The 25,536-nt window shown below is 42.4% G+C and overlaps 1 protein-coding gene across 10 annotated transcripts; it reads right to left on the bottom strand.

Annotated features, from left to right (window-relative positions):
* Nucleotides 1-2,688: 2,688 nt before the first annotated feature.
* On the bottom strand, nt 2,689-24,515 carry Axo (axotactin). 10 transcript variants are annotated; one of them, XM_076825024.1, is made up of 30 exons: nt 24,247-24,514; nt 18,596-18,960; nt 18,096-18,402; nt 16,246-16,584; nt 15,971-16,128; nt 15,489-15,592; nt 14,716-15,068; nt 14,233-14,401; nt 14,037-14,152; nt 13,845-13,951; nt 13,410-13,755; nt 12,515-12,792; nt 11,835-12,075; nt 11,548-11,778; nt 11,052-11,459; nt 10,746-10,949; nt 10,081-10,480; nt 9,278-9,525; nt 8,919-9,197; nt 8,649-8,848; nt 8,291-8,588; nt 8,008-8,158; nt 7,777-7,942; nt 7,522-7,678; nt 7,171-7,349; nt 6,382-6,811; nt 5,955-6,034; nt 4,983-5,198; nt 3,974-4,028; nt 2,689-3,487 (listed from the first exon to the last, which is right to left on the bottom strand). In XM_076825024.1, the coding sequence occupies exons 4-30, from the start codon at nt 16,568-16,570 to the stop codon at nt 3,339-3,341; spliced, it is 6,048 nt and encodes a 2,015-aa protein (XP_076681139.1). In that variant the 5' UTR covers nt 16,571-16,584; nt 18,096-18,402; nt 18,596-18,960; nt 24,247-24,514; the 3' UTR covers nt 2,689-3,338. The 10 variants fall into 10 exon arrangements, 9 of the variants coding, with proteins under 9 accessions (XP_076681139.1, XP_076681141.1, XP_076681142.1 ...); XM_076825026.1 differs by lacking the exon at nt 18,096-18,402; XR_013086947.1 differs by lacking the exons at nt 18,096-18,402; nt 18,596-18,960 and adding an exon at nt 4,258-4,355 and having other exon boundaries at nt 3,403-3,487; nt 24,247-24,515.
* Nucleotides 24,516-25,536: the final 1,021 nt, after the last annotated feature.

The raw sequence follows: 25,536 nt of genomic DNA, 5'->3' as shown, positions 1-25,536 counted from the left end.
AATTATGCTAGCTTGGTAGCTAGCTAAGATGTTCTTGCATGCATGCTGTAGAATGTAGAATACGAGTACCTTGTATAAGTGCAGAGAGATCGACGATAATCGTCAGTCTATCTCTCTTTCGATTTCGCTTTCGCGTTCGCGGTTGTCACTAATAGTAGAGTCAAATCATCGTTTCCCTCATTGCAAGCAATGACGGACGCGATGAGTTTATTGAAATGGAGGGTGGATGGGATCGGTGTTTGTTTCGGGATGGGTCACTTTCGTAGGTACCTCCGCGTTGGTGTGCCCGGTTCCTTGGTAACGTTTCTCAAGCATTGCGACTTGCAAAACGATATCAAGCTAAAGCCTACGATCTAGTTTAAGGGTCCAGATCGAGCGAAACTTACATTCAGTGAGTTTGGTTCGGTCTAGACATCTAATCAGAATTTTATTCTCTTTCAGGTAGGTATTTCTTCGATGGTTTTACATGATTTATTCTATTTCATGCATTTCTTCGATGGTTTTGCGTGATTTATTTCATTTCGTCGATTTCTTCGATGATTTTGAACTCATGAACACATGTCTTCCACAAATAATGTTGTTGTTTATATAAATTTTTATGTTAAATAAATTTGTTTGGCGTTAAATAAACCTGAATAGAATAGCAAGGTTAAAAGGCGTATGTGTTCTTGTTTTGTTGCGATCCTTCTTTCTCGGTCGTTGCACGGAATACGTTTATAAAACGATCTTTAAATTGTTACTCTAACAGAATCATTTGTAAATCGCGGGTTTCGACTGACTTCTTGAATTCTAATTCCTACCACACGTAGCGTTACAATCTGTTTCGTAGCTTCATCGGTAACGTTGCATGCGACACAAAAATGGTAAGGTGGTTCTAGGACTCCCCCAAACCGGTGACAGAAAAATGCATTGGTTGATAGGTCTATCCTATACCTCGTCTGTGCTCCCGTAAACGATTCTGTATCGATAAAGTTGAATGCGACCACGGACGAGGTATTCTCGGTTAAATTTATTAAATTTTTTTATTTCACACCTGCACAATCCTTATACATAATTACTTTATAACAAGTATAATTGGAATTATCGACATCAGTACAAGATGTTGAATACATCAACTTCCTTCTCAACATTATTTTATTCTTTTCACATTTCCTTGCATTATTTTAAGGAACTTTTGTTTATTGTATCTTCTTTCCTATTTCTTTAAACGTAATAATAAAATAAACGATTCGAATCTTAATACTCGTTTTCACAACGTCGAAACGATAAGCGATGTGACAGGTAAAAGTGGTGTGCTAGACTGCTTTTAAATACACAGCTTGTCAATTCGATATGTTAGTGGTGATTCTTCATGAGCAAATTTGTTGGTTCGGTTTGTGGTTATCAAAAATTGGGAAAATGGACAGTCTGACTACCGCGTCACGTTCATACCGGCCCTAGAGGTGTTATGCGTCATTCTTACAGTCTTTCCGTAGCAGGGGACCAAATTCTTCTTTTACCAAAAAGAAGATATAGATTTAGACAAAGCGTAGGTAAGATAGGCCTACATTTTAAGGAAGGTTCTGTGCCACCCAGGGGGACCAAGCCGTCTTTGTTTGGCTGAAGTTTTCCCGTTTAGTTAGCACCGTATTGGTAGGAGGCGCTAGGTACATCACACACACATACCTACGTGTATCAGTGAGCACGACACACAACCTTTCGACGTTGGTGAAATGTTACCATGACGACCGTCGTCATTTAGAAATGTTTGGCGCAGACACGAGGAAGTATCCTCACTTTCCCTGGTTTACCCTTTCTAAGGCCGTCTGACCATGGATTGTCGCGTCAGTGACGCGTATGCAGCAGATAGAAGGATATACAAAGCAATTGAATATATTTTCTTTTCCTAAGAAAAGAAGAAATATTCAATTTCAACGTTTATCCTTCTATCTGCTGCATACGTGTCGCTGGCGCGACGATCCGTGGACAGGTTTTAAAGTAAACGGTACATTACACGTATACACATACACATACGTCCCGATTCGCACCAATTCACACATTCACAGTTTAGTACGCACCTCATTGGTAGGAGGCGCTACAAACTCTGCTTCAACTTTCGTAAGAGGGAAGCTTGGCCCCCTGGGGGTAACGCCTACAGGAGCGAAGGTAATGGTACGTGACTGACGCAGGGCAGTTCATGCACATGTAAGCACCGCTCCTGTACGTGTTTCTCCCTCCATCCAGCGTAACTTAAGCCCGCCGATCCCTGAAGAGGAGTGATATGCAGATTTAGGTCGGTATACATAGTTGCTACATATTTTTAAGCAAATGCTTAAGTATGCGGCATCCTCTATTAACCTAGTAGCTAGTAAAGAATGCCGAATACTTAAGCATTTGCTTAAGAACAAGTAGCGACTATGAATATCGGCCTTAGACGCTATGGGGCCGCAGTGATGGGGGGGAAACACCTACAGGAGCGGTGGTTAGTGGTGCGCGAACTGACGCCAGCGCCAAGCCAGCCGAGTGGCCCCAACGCGAAGCTAATCACGGCTAACCAGCGTCGACAATCTATTTCTCGGCGACGCTGGTTGGCCGTGGTTTGCTTCGCGTTGGGGCCACTCGGCTGGCTTGGCGCTGGCGTCAGTTCGCGCCATACTACCATGTAAGTCCAGAAATATTCACAGGAATGCCAATGTAAAACCACGAACGTATCAGAAATAATTTTATTACTTTCCTTCAGTTATGGCGTCAAAAATGAACAAGTTCCCCTTCCGATCGACATTCAACGCAGAGAGCAGACGGAAAATATCTCTTGCTGGTCTCAATCTACATTCTTCGATGGGTATGTGCTACTTATTTCTAAAATAAATTATATTACAATGTTGCGTTCATGAACAAAGAACCTATATTAAAATATTTAATCTAGTCGTTTGTTCCCATGTATCGTGTATACATTTTTATGCAATAACTCTGCTCGCATCATATTCAATCACTCAGTCATCAAAATTTCACATCGTCGTTGGGAGAGCGTTTCGCGCGTTTTTCGGTAACGCGGCACCGCGCCGCGGGAGAATTTGAAATTCGAGGGTTCGTTAAAAATCGGTCTTGATCCTTTGCATTAAAAAGTACACAGATATTTCAGATACAGGGTAATTTGTAAAAGAAATTACATATTTTTATATTCTGACAAAGAAAAATTTATATTCCTCACAAATTACCGTGTATATTTCCATTTTTCGATCGAAAAGTATTAAAACCTTTCGGATCTGGTAATTGTCGTTCAACGCTTAATATAGGATATGAAATACAAGTTTTTCAATTCGCTTACGATTTTACGAGGGATTTTAACGAAAAAGCGATTAATCCAGAGACAATACTGATTCTATGGAGTTTCTGTTTCTCGGATGGAATTTCGTAGCCCCAAGATAATTTAGTGGACTCCCAAATGTTCTCCGATCGTCTGACAGAAAGATAGGCTGTAGATTGATAATCAAAGGCCTCGGAGCATCTAGAAAGTTGAAAACGAGCACTAAAATCTGTTTCATTTTAACTATATAACAAGGAGAGTTTCCCAGGTGTTCGACTCGGATTGCTTCGGTTTTTGGATATGTTTTAGAGGACCAAAAAATAAGAAAGAGGTGTCTTTTTATTTCGATCAGTTTGCATGTTTAGGGGGTGAAACCACCCCACAAAGTTCGTAAGGGGTACAAAATTGTGCTGAGTAAAACTTAATATGAAAATACATATCTAAAAACCAAAGTAATCGGAGGCAGACACCTGGGAAACTCTCCTTGTAAGCAGAGATTAAATTCAATTAATAATGAATACAAAATGTATTTTGTCTGTTCATAGGTGAGAATTTGGTCTTTCTAATTCCAAGCTCGCCAATTCTAAGTCTACATTTAGATTATGAAAGAATGGTTAAACTGTAATTAATTCTACTTGTGATTAATCAGACAAAATAGTTTCAGTGTTCAATACAGCTAGTACTGACCTGAAGACGAATCTTTGATTGTCAATCGCTGTCCCATACTATTACACGTGTTCTCCTAAATAGGGTGAAAATTCAATATAAAATATGTTGAGGTTTCCGGTGGTAAAAGGAATTCAGGGAAAATGCAACATGCGGAAAATAAATTATAGATAACTCGAGCCGTAAGCTGGTGAAAGTTTTTCCAATACAACATGCAAACGTGGATTATATTTTCCCGGAATTAGATGGCAAGGTAGAGAATGTAGAAAGGAGTGATGCAACAAGCTCTGCGATAATAATGATACCTCTAGACTTCGTAAAGTATTTTTACGTCATCGTGTTTGGGACTGGTGTCTAATGATTGATCGTTGTCCTCAATGCTTATCCTAGACGAATTTTCTGTCTGCAAGTATCACACGTTCGTGATTATGCTCTCCGCATTTAGCACTTTCAGGTTTCTCAATTTTGTTCTCTAAGTGGCTTTTGGCAACAATTCGGTTCATGAGGGTTTCAAGGAGTGAGCTCTCACAATGTTCCGGAAATAGTTTTTTTTTTCAAGGGTGTTTTATTTGGTGCTTTTATAGTATAATCAATATTGCACATTTATGGGGGGAGAGATGAGAAGAACAGACAAAGCTGACAAAGATAAATAATAACAAGTGCGTGATAATAGGAACGAACAACATTGGTGCGTCGCATCGCAGTATTAATGAATATATCAAACGGATGTGAAGATATTTATTCTTAAGTAGAATCGAGGTCAGTCCTTGAACATGGCAAAATTGAATATGAACTGTATTTGATGATTATGAATTACTGCAGTCTTCTGTAATCAACTTTTCCCACATTATTTATTTAAGTGAATAAATTTATATTTCAGAAATAATTCACCTTGTAACATAATTTTTAGTGCTTCAACAGCCTTCGAATATAGAGGTTTAATTTCTTTTTATATAAGAGAAAATTTCACAGAAGACTCCTAAATATTAAAGATCTATCTATTCAAGGAATAACTTTTTGTTTTTCTTACCGACTTCACAAAATCATTGTCATCAGTATTTTCCGTTTTCGGTTGATCGCTTTCCTTCTCATCCTCATGCTGTACTTTCGAATCGTCTTCTTCTCCTTCTTCATCTTCGTCTTCGTCCTCTTCGTATTCTTCACCCGCTTCTTCTTCATACTCTTCACCTGCTTCTTCTTCTTCGCGTTCCTCTAGTTCTGGTTCTTCTTGGAGATCCTCCATTGACTATAAGGGAAGGATTTAATACTCATAATCGATATTATTCAATGTCTAAGCTCAAACAATCTTTGAGATTTCTGATGTAATATATTTTTTATTGAATTATTGTAACATTTAAAATATAGCAAGTAAAATGTATCTACAGTAATGATCAACAGGAAGTCCAAAAGTGGTGCTTCTATGTGTGCATGTAAGTTCTGTAATACTAAATTTTATCTGTTATGTTGGTATCATGAAATTTGGAATCCCCAAATTCTTTCTGACCTAAAGAGGTTCTTTTGCATCAAATCGTGGTAAATTTGTTACCATTCACCTTTTAAACATTCTTGTGATTATCACTGTACTTAAAAGTTGTATTTAAAAAAGAAACAGATTATTAATAAATTTACGATTAATTATATCTGTATGCACTACTTCAACTACAATATTAAATATTTAGTATTTAGTTCTGCACATTTGTATGGAAAATTGGCAACTCAAGCTAAAAAATATCAGTCAAAATTTCGATCAACTAGATATGTATAAACAGTTACAGCTAAATTATTAGGTCAGTGTTCATTTCAAAATCTTGTTAAGCTTTTCAGAGCGAGCCTGCAAAGTAGACACAGTGACTTTTGAAAGAAAACTCTTCAGTCGATTTAATTATTAGACATCATACATGTGTGTTCGAAGAGTTACAATGACAGAAAAATGTATGATCCACTTTGCATGCCACTTGGAACTTAATATGTAATTCTTATAAAAAAAAGAAAAAATCTTTACGAATGGATTTGGTTTCGGAGGTTTAGTGATGATGCCTGTATTTACCCCTAGGAGTTCCTCCTTCTCTGATTCGTCATCTGCTGTAAGATAGAAACAATGTTTCTTTGAGAAATCCCTTAAATAGAAACACAGTTGTTCAAGAGCGAAGGGAATATTTTAAAAACACGATTCTCAAACTGGGATTTAAATTATTAAGTTTGCAAATCATTTTGTCAAAGCATTTACTTATAAAGGGACTTGTATGGCACATCACCTAATCTTTCAATAGATTAACAAAGTGATGAGCCTCAATCGATTTGCTCAGAGCTATGCCGAATCAAGTAGACCAGAAAGTAACGAAGAACACCCTCCAAGTATCAGCTCGCTTGCTGTTACCTCGAGCCAAACTTTAAATTCCAAAAGAAAGCACACGCTTCAGTGAACGTACCTTTTATATGAACCTTTTTATCATTAATTAAGTCTTTTGACTCAGCGTTGGGCAGTGGTTTGTAATCTTTGCTCTGGGGCTTCATGTGAGTGCCATTAGGTCTCTTTTCATCTTCATTCACGTTTTTGAAGCCCACCGTTTTCACGCCACCTGCCAGCGGCTCTGTGTACTGTTGCGACTGCCATCTTTGGGAGGTAGAAGCAGGCACTGTCGCTGCTGCTGCAGCTCCAGATGCTCCTCCACGACGTCGGTCTTTCCTGGCGCTTCGCCAGACCTCATAGATACAGCCAATCACCGCTGTCACAAACACGCAACACAGAGCGATGAAGATGTAAGTACCAGCACCCTGCTCCTCCTGTGTCGTGTCGGAATACTGAGACTTGTACAGTACCCTCTCTGGTGGATCCTCCACCCAGGCTCTGTCACGACCCTTTGACAGAAAATTTCAGCTCCCTTAAGATCTTTCCTAGCTGGTGGGCCTAAGCTACTAACTAGTACACAAGAATTAAATTGGACTTTCTACTTGTTCTCTAGGAAGCTTGCACTTTAGGGATCCGAAGGTCTTGATTCGCTTTGCTAATATTAGGTGGAAATATTGGTGTTACGATGAGAAGATGGTGAAAAACAGAAGTGTTAATGTAGACCAGTGTAACTACTGTGATGTTATTAACAGGCAGATCTATCAGAGATCATTTGCTACCTGTGAACGGTCATTTCACATTCCACTGTGGTGGTGGACAGTGGGAAGCTTAACTGCCCTGATAAAAGGATAGGTATGTGGTTCCTTACCACGCTGTCGTTCCTAGGTGGGTCGAGGCCGCGTGGCTGTGCGTGAAAGACAGCGCACTGAGCGCTCCTGACGCCGGCAGGTATCGTCGCCCTGACGGTTTCGCTTCCCTGTTTCGTAAATAGCATATATTCCTCGAGTGGCTTCATGCCAGGGCCTCCGTTGATCGATACCACGACGTCTACAAGAAGAGGGTATCCGTCATTTCGAATTCGCAATGTGGCTGACGATCGTTTTGTCTAACATAAGAAAGACAGTATCCTATTAGAACGGCGATCGCACGTTACTGTGGATGATCGGTAATGGGATCGCAGACTTTCGTTTTAGAATAATGAATTAAGCGCGCCACTCACTGCTGAGACACCCGGTGTAGCCTTTGTACGCGCTGAACCGCGAGTCCGTCGTGTTCAGCCCGCCCAATTGTATCTCTGTGACACCCGGACTCTCGTCTTCGTCGTCTCCCAGGTTAAGCACTGGGATAGGCAGCAGCTGTACTGGCTCACGATCGATCTGCAAGCGGAAAAACGGATTTCCAACAATATCTGCCGGCAACGCGACCACAACATCCACTGTGACCTGGTATACGTAGAGAAACGCGAAGAACGTACCAATAGAGTGGCTGTATTGTTATCACGATCGTAGTAGACACTGTGCCTGGCGCCATTGAGGAAGTTCCTATCGTTGAGGCGTACCCCATAAGCGGAACCCTCTCGGTCCTCCTCGAATATCAGCTGGCCTTCAGACGTCATGGCAACCAGCAAGTAGTAGCTTCTTCTGGAAAGAAAAGGTTCTCGAAAGACATCCAGGGCTCGAACAGGAAAGGATCGCCGAGAGCTTACTTGTTCTCAGTTTGCAGCAGCAAAAGAGCTGTCGTCCGCTGACGGAGTTCGTTCGTGGAGAACGCCAGCTGAACCTTCACCTGGGTCACCTCGCCAACCAGGTCGAATTCACGTTGGAGGACACTTTCGCCGCTGAAGTCTGCTCCCTTCTCTAACAGACCATGCAAACTTCACGTTAGTGAACACGAAAGTTGTTAAAGCTCTGATAGCTAGCCTGGTTGGATCATCTAGCTGGTGCAAGCGACTCGAACTACAATTCCCCTTTAAACGTCTGAGTACGTACCATCAGCACAGTGTTCCCCAAAATAGGACGTCAGCTCGCAGTTGCACGATGACTCCTGTCTACCGAAATCCTCCGTGCAGATCCCCAGGTTCTTGCAAGGCACAGCGTCACACTTCATCTGGCAGTTCGGAAGTACCCCCTTGCTCCCCTCGTGATTCGCTTCGTTAGCCAGGCTCGGCAGGTCCACCAGATACTCCCCGATCATCAGCCCGCGTAGACAGCCAACGTAGCCCTTTATCAGCACACCCTCTTTGCCGACCCTCAGCAGGTCGTCCGTGTCGAAGCCCCCTAGATTCACCTATGTAAGATCGCTGATCATTGCGTACATTCGGTTCGACTTGAAAGGCCAAAGTCTCACCTGGAAGTAGCTAGTAGGCGGTGCTGGTGGCCTCTGAGGCGCCAGCACTTCCTTCTCTGGATTTACCCAAGGCTTGTTCGAGTACGTGTCCAGTAGCACAGGCGTGGCGTTCACGGTGATGTTGTACTCGTTCACGTGTAGGGTTGTCGACTTCTCGTTTCGAATTATCGCGATCTGCACGGAGATCCCTGTGTTCACGTCTGGACCAGGTGTATTGTGGTTAGATAAAGACTTCAAAGTGGGTGTTTGAGATAGGGCATCCTCGATTACCTGGATACTCCATGGTGATGTTCTTGATCTCATTGCCAGCGTTGAATAGATAGACTATACTCGTCCCGTTTGAGATGTAGAGGTGAGCGAAGTTATTCAGGTGATCGTTGGCGTACAGGATCAATGAATGAGTGTCGTAGGTCCTCAGGTTGATCAGTATGTTCTGCAACAGTATGCTCTTGAGCAGCAGTTTCTCTTCGTCCTCTTCGTCCGTGCCAAAGTAGTTCTTCTTCAGGTAGGCCCCCTGCGACGTGAACGTCAGCGCCTTGCTGTTGATGTCTGGTTGAGGGAAATGGGGCCTCGTTAATCGGGGAACGAATTGTCACGCCGGTTACTCGAAATTTGGTGCAGAAGCTTACTCCTCTCGCAATAGGTGCCAAGGTGAGCCCATCTGTTCTCGCAGACGCACTCGAAGTTGCTCCAGAGTTCTACGCACCTGGCACCGTTCTGGCACTTGTTCGGTTGGCAGGAGGGCTTGCAGTCCTTGATAATCTCGGACAGGTGGACGGACATGTAGCTGTGAATGTCCAGGATCTCGCCATTCACTACCAGACCGCGGAAACAGCCGATGAGACCTTGACGAACTGACGAAGTTCTCAAGTGTTCCCTGAGGAATAATAGCTCACATGTGAAATGTGCAAAATCGCGTAGGAGAAAACACTAAGTGCTTGAGGCTTGTTCTATGGGTGATTATACCCCAAAAACAGGTATCCAAGACGGGAACCGGCGATCCCGGGGTACCCGAGCTGGCTCACCAGTGCTGAGACCTTGCAAGAGTCTCGACTGGGTGCTTTCTGTGATCGTAACAGCCCTATGCAGGCTTAATGGAGTAACGAGGAAGTCAGAAGTCTGGGTTAGACTAGGGGAATCCTCTCTCTGCTTCATAGAAGTATGCATGGGTTGGGATTCCCTTTGGTCTTTTAAATCAAGTCGTAGTTATGATTCGACAGTATATCAGATATCTCCGAAACACGGGGGAAGTAGGTCCTTGTGTTTATTAGAAAAGGGATGATAGGGACTTGCACCCTTGGGGGCTTTGGCTCCTATGCGGTATGAAGTATCTAGAAAATAATTACTCAGTAACCAAATCTTCCTCCTTGCTAATTTCTGTCAAGATCGCTTCCCCATTGATGTACCTAGTATTTCCACAAAAAGTACTCACGCAGTAGCTCCACCTATGAACATGGAGCCCTCAAACGGCCCGAACTCCTCCTCAGGCAGCAGGTCTACCATTTGGAAGTCAGTGTTGATCATGAACCTGACGTGATAGTCGTTGTAGTCGATCCAGATCTTCTGCCACTCGCCGTTGTTCAATTTCCTTCTGCTCTTCACCTCCAGCTCCCTGATGGTGCCAGTGTTGAGGGTGAAGTTGAAGGTCAAACGATACTCGGAGGTGAGCGCCACCATGAATGAGGGATAGTTGCTTCTGATGGGCGGTTGGTACAGCAGGATGGCTTTCTCGCCTGTCGTTCGAAAGCTGAAGGCTATGTCACCCTTTCTCCAACCAGGCACTTCGATGTAGGATTGCGACGTCGTGAATGTGACCACGTACTTCTGCGTGTCTGAAAAGTTGGAACAGTGGAGTTCAGTTGAAGTTTCCTGACCGGGGTGCGCGAACATATCTAGTAATCTATCTGGGGAGGGATCTTCCAAGAACTCGAGTAAGAGAGTGAGAAATATTAAGTGTGAATAAGATATCGATACCCGGTATGAGATAGGGAGGTCTTAAATCGGTAGGAAGCTAGTTCCAAGAAGTGGTGGGGCTAGCGACGACCACCTAACAGGGCACTGCTGCAATTCCCTCTTTCAACTGATAAGACCACTCACTCGTTTCAACACACTCCAGTGGCCCCAAAGTAATCCGCCCCTGAGCATCCTCTTCGAGTTCCCTCTGTTGCAAGAACACCATCCCCGTGATGCCCAAGGAATCCGGTGTTTCATAGTAGCCTTCGTCAGACAGCCACTTGCCAGCGGTTCCAGCGGAAACGTCACAGTTGCAACTCAGATTCGGGTCGACGCAGGTCCTGTTCACTGCGCAATGCCACAAGTAGCGATTAAGAAAGCCAGTATCTATTAGAACCCACAGTAAAAAGCTAAAAGACTGTTAACATCATCGAGGGTATCAGCACTCACTTCCACACGGGCAAGACCCCCTGTTGACGTTCCCGATGTAGTCCACGGTGGTTCCCTTGGAACTGAGGAACCACGTGGCGCTGTGCAACTCCAGGGGAGCCTTGTAGCAATCGTATTTCACGTACTGGCTGCAGTACAGCGAGTGCGAGATCAGTTCCTGGAGCATCTCCGCGGTGAACTGTCTGTACTTGATGTTGAACGAGAAATCAGACTCAGCGATGGACCTGACGTCCACCTGGGACGGCAGGTTGTGCTCCACTATCGTCTTGGTCGAGTCCTCGATGGACTGGAACTCGCATTTCACGAGGGCAGGCGGGAACCTGCCGTTTCCATCGATGTCGATCTTGTAGACGTCGTCTTGGGTGTAGCCTAGTAAAGCTAGTTCCTCGCAGGTCTTTCTGTATTGAGCTGAAAAGGACCAGGCGACGTACATAATCTCCTTGCGTTGCTGAATGGTAGTCTCCGATTTATTCAACGATATCCACCGTTCACTCACCGAAGTGACAATTTTTACCGATATAGCCAGTGTCGGTACAGTCGCAGGTGATTCTGTCCTCCTTCACCGAACACTTGCCCCCGTGCTCGCAAGTGTTGGGCCTGGTGCAGGGGTCCACGAACTGGCAGTTGTCCAGAGCCACTTCTCCGATCACCCTCTCGGTGTTCACCACGTATCTGGGCTCTATTCTCTCGTCGTTCACTCGTATCTCGCGCATACAGCCGACCAGGCCTGTCGAGAAGCATGGCGTCCACATGGTTTCTGATTCTGTTAGGACTCGGACTTACCTGCATTGCTCTTCCCGCTGCCGATGATCACTTTGTCGCCCAGCTCAAACGTCATGGAGAACAGCTTGCTCTGCTTGTTCCTGTAGTCCACCAGGACACTCAGTTCCCCTTTAGTGTAGTTGAGCTCAACCGCGTGCCAGGATGTGTTGTAAGGTGGAAACTTAACGGCCGCTGAGACCGTAATGTTCTCGGACACCACTGGGATCAGTTGGAAACGGATTTCGTCGTTGACCAGGCGCAGCTGAGGACACACGAGTTAGTGGCTTGTGTTAGTCGGGTTGCCTGGTAGGCTGGGCAGAGATTTGATGGATGGTTAGCGACTTCTGGGCTAGCAGCACAAGCTTACAATCTTCAGCCAGTTTGGTGAGTACAGGATGTCTCAAGAATGTTCTAGGTGGTTGAAAGGGGTGACTGATGGGGTGATTTGAAACAACTTTTTCTTTAGCGAAAATGTTCTCCGAAAAAGTTATTTTAAATCACCCTACGATTCGTTCATTTCAAGCACCTACAACATTTTTGGGACGCCCTGTATAATGGCACATTTGAGTAAAACTGTTGGGGTCCATTCAATCGAAACGGTCAGCTGTGGGGATTGATCATTGTGCTTTTTCTTGTATAGGGAGACCAAAATGAAGTGGTCGTTTGATAATAGTTTTAGTATAATAATTGTAGTGAGTTACCTCCCAGTATCCAAGGCCACGGTTACTTCTCACGTCCCCAGATGCGACCACCGCTACAGGCTTCGAACTTTTGAAGTCGAAGTTCAACTTGAGGGAGTCGGTTTGCGCGATGGGCCACCAAATATGGCTGCCAGCGAACGGGTACGTTATGGGGATCACATCAACGTCTGCCTCGTAGTATTCAGGTTCTAGTACACCGATATAGTGCACCATGGGGTTGGAACGCTTCAGTTCGTAGATGATAGACTTGTCGTTGAAGAAAACGTACTTAAGTGAACCTGAATGTGAAAGTCCATCAATATTTAATCAATCTTAACGAATTGATCTTTAATCAATTTTGAAAAAATTTCAAGGGGCACTTCGTCAAGCTCGAAGAATGAAAACACTTTAAAAATACTCACAAGGGATGTTTGGCAACTCGAAAATTAGATAAGTTTGAAATTTGTCAGAAATATTCTTCAGATGTTGTTAACGTAACAATTTTTTGTTTTAGCAATGAAACGGTCGAAGGGGTGTGGACACCCCTAACAAAAATTATGAGTCGTCATATTACTATAATCATATAAGTTTTTGATATCCTATAAAATGATGATAAAGAAGTTTAAAAAAAAAATAATTTTCACAATTTCTTTGAGGAGGTGCTTTCACCTTTAGGACCATTTTATTGCCGAAACAGAACATGACTACGTTATTAGCATCACTTCAACTACCTTTCTGCAAAATTTAAAATTTTTCTGAATTTTCGAGTTGTTGAGTATCCCTGATTGAGTTTCATTAAAATTGTCACTGGGAACTTCACAGTGTCCTCCAATCTTAAAACTCCAATTCCACTTTCGAATAAAGAAACTAGATTTAAAGCAAAGGGAAACTGCCAGACTCAAAATCGCACACACACCAGCAAAGTTATTGTGCGAAAGGAGGCCCTTCCTCTTGTGCAACTCGGGCCCACCGCCAATGTAGATTTCGGGATCGATGATCATATTATAATTCTCCCCGGGAACTTCCAGCACCTTGATCTCGTCATCCAAGCTGACGAACACCAGTGTCCCGTTATGGAATATCGTCAGGTTGTTCCAGTGGTTCGACGTGACGTAATCACCGAGCACCGCGATGATTTTCGAATTGTGCCCAAAATCCAGCTCCACATGCACCGATCCATTCATGATGGAGGCTGCCACGTAGTGTGGCGTCCCGTCGATCTCGCCAGACGCGTAAAACAGTGCTGAGTCCTCCCATTTCGTCTGCAAGTAAAATCAACAAACTGTATTCCTTGCGACGAAGCTTCTAAGACCGCTGCTTATCTATCAATTAAGGGACGTTCGTCGAGTACCTTGAATGCAAGGCTTATTCTGTTGACGGACGAATGAACCCTGTCCTTCCAATCGTACACGCGGAAAGAAACGTAAGAGGAGCCTCTCAAAGTTAAGATCGTCGCAGCTGAAACAATAATGAAATACTTCCTTGGCTCAGTTTCCGCAGCCTAAGTTCTTATATAATGAAAATGGGATCACTCTGCACGTACTGTATACATCGCAGCGTTCCCCTTCGTACTTCGTCCCGAAGCAGTCGCAGGTCAAACTGTTGTAGTGGTTCACACATTGGCTGGAGATGAAACAGAGATTCTCCCTCGTCCTGCACCTGAAGTTCACCATGAAATTAATTTGTGAAAACTGGGAAACTGGTGCTGCAGGGGAGAGTGCCTTTCCTGGGGATCTTACTTGTCTATGCATCCTTCCTGCACGTTCTCGTGCTTCGTGGCGATTAGAGGCTGGATGGGTAGCAGGTCGCTGGCAGACTTGCCTGAGCTGAGTACCATGTCCCTTATGCACCCAACGAAGGACTCTATTATGTATTTCACGCCGTGTAGTCGCTCCTCGGAACTCAGGCCTGACGAAACATACATTAGGTGCTTCTATAAAAATTCGCTTATTTGTATAGCTTTCTATAATTTATAGTCTCTTGTATTAATTTCTATAGAACATATGGTACAAGTCTTTGATCCCCAAAGTGCCATATTTGTGTGCTATGGACGTCTAAACAGAAACTAATTTAAAAACATCCTTACTGCTATCTTGTGTTTTACGACTTCAGCAGAAATCTGCATAATTTTTTACTTAACTTTTGCAATTACATATAGGAGGTATAACTTTATCACCACATCGAAATCAGAGTCCACCAGGCAGAAAGAGGACGCTCCTTACCTCCAATCAGAACGACCGACGCTAACTCCTCGGACACTCCGTAATTGACCACGTGCTCCAGGACCTTAAGCGTCGTTTCTTCCTGCTGGTCGTCGACTCGGGCGATCAGTTTCGCCCCGTGGACGTCGATCCTCACCAGGACGCTGTGCCACTCGTCCCTGTTCAGTCCCTCGCCGACTGTCAGACTCGTAGAGCGTTTGCCAAACACGTGCACCACCTTTAGCTGGCCTTTTTCGACGATCACGTACAGAGCGTAAGGATCCAAGCTCTCTGGGCGGTCCTTGACGCTGTGGTAGACCAGCAGGCCGTGGGGCAGCTTCGTGCGGAACTTGAATGATATCTCACGACAGAGCCTGCGAATTTCACTTAGAATTGGGGAAACTGAGGGAAACTGAAGAATATATTTTAGAGCAGCGGTGCGCAGGGAGCCGTTTTTAGCGCCTAGCTGCGAGCAACCCGCCTGTCCCGTTGCTAAGGTTACAATCGGTGGGGAGAACTGCAGTAGTGTACGTGCGTGCTCGTAGGCTCGTAGCGTAAGTGTATATAGCTGGGTTCAAGTCATACCAACTGCACGTACACCACTGCAGTTCGCCTCATCGATTCTAATCTTAGCAGGCGGGTTGCTCGCAGCTAGGCGCTAAAAACGGCTCCCTGCGCACCCCTGTTTTAGAGGAAGACTTCGTTGTCATTCGCTACGAAGTATAAAATTGCACACAGTTATCTGAAATTCTGGGGGTGGAATGTAACAGTTCGAGGGGCGTGGAAGTACCCACCGAAGCTGGAACGGTTTTATGCCAGGCCCGTCGAGCTGGATGAACGTGTTGCTTTGCGCGAACATGAAAGTCTTCTCGTAGCCTGACTCCATGAATGTTAGCTCCTGAAAGAATCGTTTTTAATGGATCTGCTTAAAATTCTCGCTCCTTCTATATGTGACTCCTCCACTGTGCCGACGCGAGGGTAGTTTGCGCCCTTATTGAAGAAAATTTTTGACGCCCCAAATTTTTGCAGCTCTTTTCTATTTAATATGTTCTGCCTTTACGGAGTACAAAAAAAAATTGCATTTTGGATTTTTTTATTATTAAGGGCGGGTTACGCCTTGTTGGGCAGAAAATAGGTAATTCTTTGTGAATTTTTTGTACAAAAACGGCGCGACGTATTAGTTTGAGGTTTGGTAGGTTGTTTTATTGTATCTTTAGCTATGCTTCTGAATTTTTGTGTGTCAGTGAAAAAAAAAGATGGCCGCATATTGCTTCACCTTTCCTCTTTTGTACTTCGGTACAGGGGGCCTCGTTGGTTCCGGGGGTGCAAACGTTGGTCGTGGCGTGGTGACTGTGGTAGAAGGTAGCGTGCTCGTGGTCGTTGTGCTCGTCACAAATACGCTACCCTTCGTGACCAAATAAGGTGGCAGCGTATCTGAAAGTACCGACAAAAAGTTTCGTCGAGCTTCAAACATTCACCTGCGTTTTTTTTTTTAAATAAATTTCGCCTCATCCAAAATCACTTTCGAGAAAAATAATTGGTGTTCCTTACGCTCGGGCCCACCCACGCAGTAATGAAGACACTCTGCCTCCGAGTTGAAGCGATTCTCATTACCCAGGCAGCCGCCATAGGGGAACATCCTGCATTTTCCCTCAGTCTTATTGAACGTCCACTTGTGGACGTACTGCTTGCAAGGGCCCGGCTCCGTTTTCACCAGGCATCTGTCAGGAAACGTCCTCTTCGTCGTGGTGAACATGTCCAAGTCGTCGGACAAGTCCAGCTCCGACGAGTCCGTCACATTTGCCAGGACCATCGCATAGACATAGACGTTCGCCCAAACGAGGACCCTGAAGATCCTTTTATTTTGTTCGCTCATCGCTGCTTGTTTCGCTGAAATTCGAGCGAATTTCAGATGGAAAAATGCAACGATGCGAGAAATAATACAATTCAATTCACTCTTATAATTAATAAATTCTCGATCTCGAGAATACCTCTCCTAGAAAACGTCCAATAAATCTCCACACCTCTACTTAATGTTCTTGACTTCTCGATATTTTTTCTTTCTCGAGAAATCTCGAAAAATACTTCTTGAAAATTCTCGAGAAAATATTACAAAATTTATATTTCTGGAATAATGTTGATAATATTTATTAGAAACACAAGAAAACTTTAACTAATTGTTCATTCCTGTCTAACCTGCACAAAAATTGTATAAATGAAAAAACAGATATTAAATATAATTGCTAAATTTATTTATTTACTTGTGCAAAGCGAAACATTACTTTTTTGTTTTAAAATAATTTTTTAATCTATTTCTTTTCTTTTCTTTTGTGACAAAATCTGTAGCTGTTCTTCCTATGGACTTAAGAACATGAAATTCCTTTGTTAAAGTCCGGAATTTATCTTCTTCTTGGTGGATACTAAATTCTTGGAGGCTCTTTGCAATTGTTAACTCTAATTTGTTTTCTTAATGGTAATTCTTCATTCTGAGGATCCGTAAGTTTTTCTGCAGGTATATTCAGGAGAATCTTGGTTTCTGTGATATTTTCCGAAAAGTCAAGCTACTTAAGTAGAATTTGTTTTGCCCGTTTTACACACATCTGTCTTGGATATTAAATAAAAACCCGCGACTGTTGAATCTTTTTCAAGAGATTCTGTATACCTATGCAAAAATTTTATAAAGGATACAATAGTGTTGTCTCTTCTTCCCGCTATTTCTTCTTCAATAGCCACAAGAGACTCATTACTTAATTCATTCGGCATACAATTTTTCTAAATTGTTAAATAAGAATTTAAGAGCACCTTCAGTCAATAATACCGAGCCTGAGATTTTCTATCGTAATTCATATAGGTTCTAACGTCACTAATACGATTTATTATAAATTGCAGACGCGTTTACACGTTCGCGACTTCCTAGATTTAAGTTTCTCAAGAAGAACAGTATATCCCGTGAAATAAGAAATAAGCAATTACAGAACTCCTCCAGAAGGAACACTACCTCTACTGTCTCCCCTCCGAAACGGTCCCAGCCGTCACCTTTCCCCACAATTACCAAATCCTCGAGCTCGAATCCCCTCCACGTAGCTCCATCGAACCCTTCGAGTGGCCTCCGAAATTCCCACGCGCACCAGTTCAAACCACTCGGTAACAATCTCAAGCACCACCACCCCGGAAAAGGAATCAGCAAAACTCTGGAATCCCGGATCACATCTCCCCCTAGTCACACGTCTCTCGTTCCCTCCCGCGATTTCAAAAAGAAGAAGTACCCGCGAACAAATAGCAAACCGGGAAGGAGAGGAGAGAAGGCGAATAGAACAGTGTAGGAGGCGGCGAGATCTCACGTGCCGGCCGGGTCGACAGTTTTTTGCGTGCAAACATTGAGGACGCACGAATCTGCGTACCTTGATGTGCCGTGGTCCAAACGAGATCGCGACTAGCCAGAGGACAGGATGTGACGTCAGAAGGCCCCCGGCGGCGGCTACTGCTGCGAGTCAATTGTCTTCTTTCGCGCTGGGCACACACCTACAAATCCGATCCAACACGAACGACACGCGTGTCCGCACACGTCGCCGCGCACTGTCCGGTCCTCCTCCTTCCTCCTTCGGCCGGTCTCTGCCTTCTCCACCACCTCCTCCGGCCTCGGCGACCCCTTACGCTGCCACCTTCATCCTCGTCGCCGGGACTGGTCTCTCGAGATGATTCGAATCGCTGGGGGAATTGACGGGGGAAGCTATTGAGCTGCCTTGGGCATTGGGAGCCGGGTGATCCCCGGGGCGGATTTATGCGGGAGACGAGGTGAACGTTGAACTTCGGCGGATGGGTCTTAAGGGGGGAGGGTCGAGGCTCGGGGATTCGGGGCAGTTGGGAGGCTTGTCCGAAGAGTTTGCAAGCTGATTCGAACCTTCGCGCGATTAAATCGCTGGGAAACCAGCGACAGGGAGGATCGAGCATTCGTCGCTGACCGTCGTCGCCGTTGCGATCGCCATCTTTTCCTATTCTTCCTCCTCTTCTATCCGCTGCTCCTCCACCTCCTGCCGGTGCTCCTGCCGACGATGCTCGCAGCAACTAGACACTAATTTATTAATACCGCTCCGACTGCTGATCTCTCTTACTCATCGCGGTTTATTGACTTTCATTGGGATCCCGTCACCAACGACACTTTTTTCCTCCGCAACCCTCTGCCGCTTGCGGCCGTGGCTTTTGTTTGGGCAAAGTCTTGCAGGTGGCAGGCGATTCGAAGAAATTCTTTTTAGGCTCCTCAGGATCCTGTTGAGGTGAAAATGTTTACTGAAAGACGCTACTTGGGGGGATTTAAGTATTCTGGCACTGGGGAAGGTGTATATGGTATTGGGAATATTTTTTCTTTCGCTCGAATAAATTTTTTGCCACTTACAGAGGGTGACGAAATTATTATACTAAAAAAAATTTGGTTAAAATTTGTGAAAGTCGTGGCTGAAGTAATTAACCCTCGGTTGTCTACTTTTTCGTACCTCGTTGTCACACTGGGTTAATTTTACCCTGACAATTTGCAATCAGTCGTTATTTAAAAACTATTTGTTAAATTAAGTCCCAAAAATTCTGAGATGAAGTTTGAAAATTGTAGAATATATGCCCATCGTTGAAAGTTGACATTTGATGTGTCATCATGTTTAAAAAAAATCGAAGCAATAAGGGTTACGACAAAAAGGTTTTTGCTTAAAAAATTGCAGGGTCGATTTGACCCAGGGTGACAACCGAGGGTTAAAGTAACAGTGCATGAATGTTATTGCTCTTTCATTTGTTGATTAGCTACAACATCTGGCAACATTGCGTAGTAATTTTTTAATATATGATATCTCATTCGCTTTTAAAAGGGCGGGGATAAAATTATTACAAATGAGACGTAAATAATAGAGAATATCGTCAGATTATTGTAGAATACTCGAAAATTGCAGGAAGCAGCCACAGAATGCATTGAAAGCACGCCTCGCCGAATCCGAGCTGTCAAAAGCTAAAGGCGGAGTCGCCAAATATTGAGTAATTGTGTTTCTCGTACAATACCTACAGTGAGTAAAAAAAGTATTTGGACGGTTTTAAAAATCGCATAACTTTTTTAGAATTGGTCCAAACGACATGAGTTTTTTTTAGAAGCTGGAAGGATTAGTTTGCTAAGTGACGTGTTTCGCCGTTTTGAAAAAAATGCATTTGGTCGGAACAGAAAAAAAAAATTGTAAAGGTCGTTTTTTAACTTTTTTTTGTGAGCCTGTAAATTCAAAAAACCCGTTTGTAGATTGAAGTAAGTTGTATACGTGCCTAAAATTTCATCAAAATCGGTTAACGTTGCTCCGAGCTACAAACGTTTAAAGATCGCAGAATAAGGTCGAGAATCACAAAAAAAAGTTTAAAAATCGACCTTTACTATTTTTTTCGCTATTCCGACCAAACACATTTTTTTTCAAAACGACCAAATACGTCGTTTAGCAAACTAATCCTTCTAGCTTCTAAAAAAAAAAAAATAAGTCGTTTGGACCAATTCTAAAAAAGTTATGCGATTTTAAAAAGTGTCCAAATACTTTTTTTTACTCACTGTATAGGCTTAAACCTGTGTACCTAAATGTATTTAATTTTACTAGCATAAAAAACTAATATTATAACGTTAAAAACGAGACATCTGTTTTATTTCGTCGCATAAATTTACAAAATCTCAAACCTTTTTGTTTGAGTATAATAATTTGGCTACCCCTGGCCAATATATCACTCTTATTATTAGGGTTAGGGAAATATTATTAGAAAATCTATTTACTATAAAAATGTGTAGTAAATTGTTGTAAAAATTGTAAGAATTTCATCAGTCATATTACTATGAAAATTCTGTCTATTAGGTACGTAAATTTGAGAGTGATGCAATAAATATTTCCAGTATTGTTGGTTTCCTTGAACTCTGAGCGATTCGTACTTAGTAGATTTGTGTTTCCCAACTTTTTTTGAGTCGCGATCCCCTTTCATAATAATCAAATAACCTGTGACTCTCATAAAAGATAAGGTAAATTTAATAAGCTAAACAAAATTTGAAAGAAATATAATTTTCATTAAATAATTGAAACAAATAATTGCTAAAAATCGCCAACTTAAAATAACCGTGGCGACCCCCCAGAAAACACTTCGCACCCTACAAATTGAGGATCACTGTAGTAGATTTTAAAAAATTTGAAATTAAGTAGTTTCAATGATTTGGAACGCTGAATTATTAAGTGGAGCCTTCTCAGAAACTTTCTCGCTCCCAATAAAATCTTTCCCCGAAGTTTCTAACACATTTTCCGACTAGCAAATTGCCAGCAGGTTTCCAGAATCGGAGAGGAATTCCATATGCAAAGTGTTGCGTGAAATATTGCAAATAACGATATTGCAACAATGAATATTCAAAGTTGCAAATGCAACAATTCAGCTGTAGTGTAGAGAAAAATTCTATCAACGTTTCACACGTGACCCTCGATGCCAGGTAAGACTTTAAAACGTCCGAGCAGGTACTGGTACGCTCTACTTGATGGACTGCAGAAAAGCGCGCGAAAACGCAGTCCAAAATTCCACTTTCGACGCGGCGATATTTTTTGCCCCACCCGTAGCTGCGTTCCTTATTTTCTGGCGGCAAGACGGAACACACTTCCACGGGCGCACCTTCCGTTGTCCTGGGAAAATCGATATATCGAGCAAAACCTGGCGAGTGGGTCACTGAGCGCTTTTAAAGAGAAGGCTCGACGAGAACAAGAGAACAACTGCTTCCCATTTACCTAATGAGCAATCAGATTTCACATCTTCCGTTACCCGCAGACAATATTCTCGTGACGTCACCACTTAAATAACAATAATTAAACTTGAGGGAGACAAGGGTAGAAAATGTATTCCTTAAGAGAAATGGAGGAACCAAGGGTGATTAAACGATTACTCATTATATATTATTAACAATCTCCGAAAGGGGATCTGAAATTCACTTTACCAATGACAGAAATATTTCCAAACTTGTTTAACAATAGCGCAATATTAAATTACTGTTTCACTGGCTTTAAGAAGGAATTTTCTTCGAAAGAAACTGACGATTGAAACTCCTATATTTATGGTTAAAAATTAATAAAAAAAAAACTGCAACTTCTTCAAAGATGCATAAAAACATGGTCCAAATTTCAGATGAATCGAATCGCTAGTTTCTTAAAAAAAAATTCCCAATGTTGCTATGTTTTTAGCCCCAAGAATAGGATTCTCCCCTCAAAGTGGCGGTCATTTACATTTATTTGATTAAAAGTTCTTCATAAAAGAATTAGTAAGACGAAGGGAACTCGTAGCAGAGGGTGCAACGTGTTCCCGTGGTATTGTTATCGGCGGAAAGTGGGATTATATTACTAAGAACAGTTCATTTACATGAGCCACGAAGCAACAGCTACTGAATCGTGCGGGGGTGCCCGTGGATCCCGATTCCCCGAATGAAAAGCAATCCATTACACCGTAGCTCCTTTCTTCGCCGGTTTCGTTTGAAGAAGAGAGGCTGCTACGCGACCGGAAATCACGTAGGGCGCTACATCGATCTTATCCTCCGAAGGGAGACGATTCAATTTCCATAAAGGATGTTTATCTCCGTGAATCTGAGCGTCGACTCGCGCATAGCAATGGACGAATTAGTCAGTGAACCCTTCGGTGAGTCAGCCGCGCAGCTATTGCTTCGAGGGAAATGTGTTTTCACTATTTCCTTTCGGGAAATCACAGGAAGAGGGTATAATACAGGAAAACGTGTGTTATTTTCTGATATCCTTCATCGAAAGATTAATCTCGAATGGAAGAGAAGAAAAAAAAATTTTAAAAAATTAAAACCGACTTCAAACAAATAAAAATGCCCTGAAAAGTGAAACATAATTTTTTTCCTTATTTAATCTATAATTTTCATTTGCACTGTGTAAATGTGGCGCCGATTTAAAAAAATTGAAAGTCATAGATTAAATAAGGAAGAAAATTATTTTTCACTTTTCAGGACATTTTAATTTGTTTGAAGTCGGTTTTAATTTTTTTAATTTTTTTTTATTTTTTACTTTGTTTTAGTTATTTAAGCTGTATAACTACATTTAAGTAAAGGAGTTGCGCGTAAAAAAAAGAATCGTTTGCTAGAAACGGAAGATTCCAATAATAATGAAACAGACGTTTTATTTTTTGTGTAACTTCAAAACTACTGGACCGATTTTGATAATTCTTTCTCCATTCGCTAAGTTGATTGAAGCCAAACTAACTGCGATAAGTTTCGCCAAAATCGGTTCAGTAGTTGCGAAGAAATTTGCGGACAAACATTATACGTATAACATACATACATACAAACACTTCGAACTGAGAACCTCTTTCTTTTTGAAGACGGTTAAAAAAAATCCAGTTGGAAATCTTGGTTGTGTGTTATTCAATTTTTCACTTCTGTTCTACAGTGCCGGACAAAGGAATCGGGGCACCCTTTAAAACGAAATAACTTTTTTAAAATTGGTCCAAACGACTTGATTTTTTTTGAGAAGCTAGAAGGAGTAGTTTACTAGGTGACGTGTTTCGTCGTTCTGAAAAAAATTGCAATTAGTCGGATTGGAAAATTGCAATCGCAATGGATTCCGATTTCGAAACGGGATTTTTAAATTTTCATTACAGACTCAGATAAAAAAGTCGAAAAAGCGAGCTTCACTGTTTTCTTCGCTATCCCGGCCAATTGCAATTTTTTTCAAACCGACAAAACACGTCACCCAGTAAACTAATCCTTCTAGCTTCTCAAAAAAAAAAACTCAAATCGTTTGGACCAATTTTGAAAATGTTATTCTGCTTTAAAGGGCGTGCCAATACTTTTGTCCGGCACTGTATATAATTTATATAATGTAATAATTAATGCACGTCTCAATATTAACCCATCGAGTATTTGAACAATTTATCTGCCAGAGGAATTTGATGGAGCCGAAGGATGAAGGTAATGGAATTTCAGCGGCGAGAATCAGTTCGCTAATCGAAGCTGATTTTTAGTCCAGACGTTCTGTTCTATTAAGCGAATTGAATCTTTAACGACGATCTGCTAATTGGTGCGATTAATCGCGATGCGCGGAGTCGCTCAATCGCGTCATGCTTTAAAAATGTTCTCTCGTTTCGCTGTGCCTTCCTTCGCTCTTCAATCCCGAGTGAAACTTTATAAATTAAAAAAAAATTGTTCCACGTGGTAAACAGAGGCATGGGACCCTACGAAGCATCCTCCAAAAATAACGTTACAAACTAAAAAAGGGGGATAATCGATTTTTACTACGAACCTTGAAAAACCCTTCTACAAATTACTTAAATTAAACTTTGCACCAATGTAAATAAAAATTCACCTTTTTCGCCAAATTCGCAAAAAATTGAGGTGCTAAAAAATCCCTACAAATCACTTTTCTAAAATTCGATCCCAATCTCCATTCACCACCATTCAATCCTCAAAACCAAGCCGCGTTTAAAATTGATTTAACTCCCCCGAGCTTCGCCAATTAATTTCCACATTAATTCCCAAAGGTATCCACTCAATGAGAAATTACTTACACTCTCCAAACATGTTCGTAAAATAGTCAGCGTGGATGAGCAGTCTAAACAGTCGCACGAGAGTCCATGGTCCGGAACGAAACTGTTCGAGTTCACTCGTAGTTGGCGAAGAAACTTTTTGTGCAATAGAATCGTTTTTGGGGACGAGAGGAGAGATTGTTTCACTGTTGGAGCAGCGCGTGGAAACGTTCAATTTCGAAGCTGGCGACTGTGGCCTGCGTGGTGGTTCGGAGCGCGTTACGCGACGGAATCGCGCTTACGACTGACACATTAACTCATTCCCCGAGCCGCCGTCGTGCTACAGGCTTTTCCTCCACCCACGCAGCCAACCGCGTATCAATTGAGGGTACTATCACGAGGTCTAGTTCTGTAGAAGGTGTCTCGGTAGTGTCGGTTAACTCGCGAGTTCCTTCGCGAAACCACGCTCAATTGCACATCAGAAACAATCTTCGAATCACCTAGGCACCGAAGGTGGACTCGCGGGGTGTAAGTTTGCGCAGATCGAATGCTGGGTGGGGGAGGCAACACTTTTCGAAAGTTCTGTTCAATCGGGGGAGGCGAAGAATTTTAGATTGGTTTTTGGGTGTGTTGGTTCGGTAGATTTTAGAAAATTGCGTAGGGCAGAGTTTCTCATGGAACCCTTTCAAATTTACTAAAATTTGGCGGAACCCAGAACCTTATTTTTTTGTATATAGTGCGTTTATGACGTCACGGCGTTTCAAAATTTTCTCGTTGAATGATTTTGTTTTTTTTTTCTTCAATTTTTAAATTGCGTTATGAGATGACTTCTTGTGGAACCCCAGGGTTCCGCGAGGCACCAATTGGGAAACGGTGGTGTAGAGTTTATGTAGATTTGTCTGAATGGAAGATGAGGGATCGTAGAAGGAGGTTTAGATTTTTGGAAAATTGTATTTCATTGATACCCTGAATGCTTTTCGTTGATCTTTGGGTAGCTTAGTAAATTGGCTGGGAAAGATAGGCATCTGTTGGTTCAAAAGGATATTTGCGTTGGTTTCTCTGCATTTGTAAATTTATTTGTTAACCCTTCGTTGACTCTCTGGGTGCGAGCCACCCATTTACAGTTGATGTTGAAAATAAATACCTTTTTTCCAAAGCCGACTTACAAACTATTTATTTTCTCAAAATGTTATATCTGAACATATTATATCTGTACATTTATCTTTTGCATATATATAAAATATTATATCTATACATTTTTAGCTTCTAATATTGAAATTTGTAAAAGTTACAATTTTTTGAAGATTTTCTTCGTTCCTTCTCGACATATGG

Source organism: Andrena cerasifolii, chromosome 13 (assembly GCF_050908995.1).
Source record: "Andrena cerasifolii isolate SP2316 chromosome 13, iyAndCera1_principal, whole genome shotgun sequence".
In the NCBI taxonomy this organism is placed as follows: Eukaryota; Metazoa; Arthropoda; class Insecta; order Hymenoptera; family Andrenidae; genus Andrena; species Andrena cerasifolii.
This window is presented reverse-complemented; position numbering and strand designations above follow the sequence as displayed.

What these genes read in the sequence shown, in the direction of transcription:
- Axo (XM_076825020.1), bottom strand. An exon ending in ACTGGAGTGTGTTGAAACGA is followed by an intron (nt 10,481 to 10,745) that starts GTGAGTGGTCTT and finishes CCAACTTTTCAG; the next exon opens with ACACGCAGAAGTACGTGGTC. An exon ending in TAAAAAGGTTCATATAAAAG is followed by an intron (nt 6,035 to 6,381) that starts GTACGTTCACTG and finishes TCTATCTTACAG; the next exon opens with CAGATGACGAATCAGAGAAG.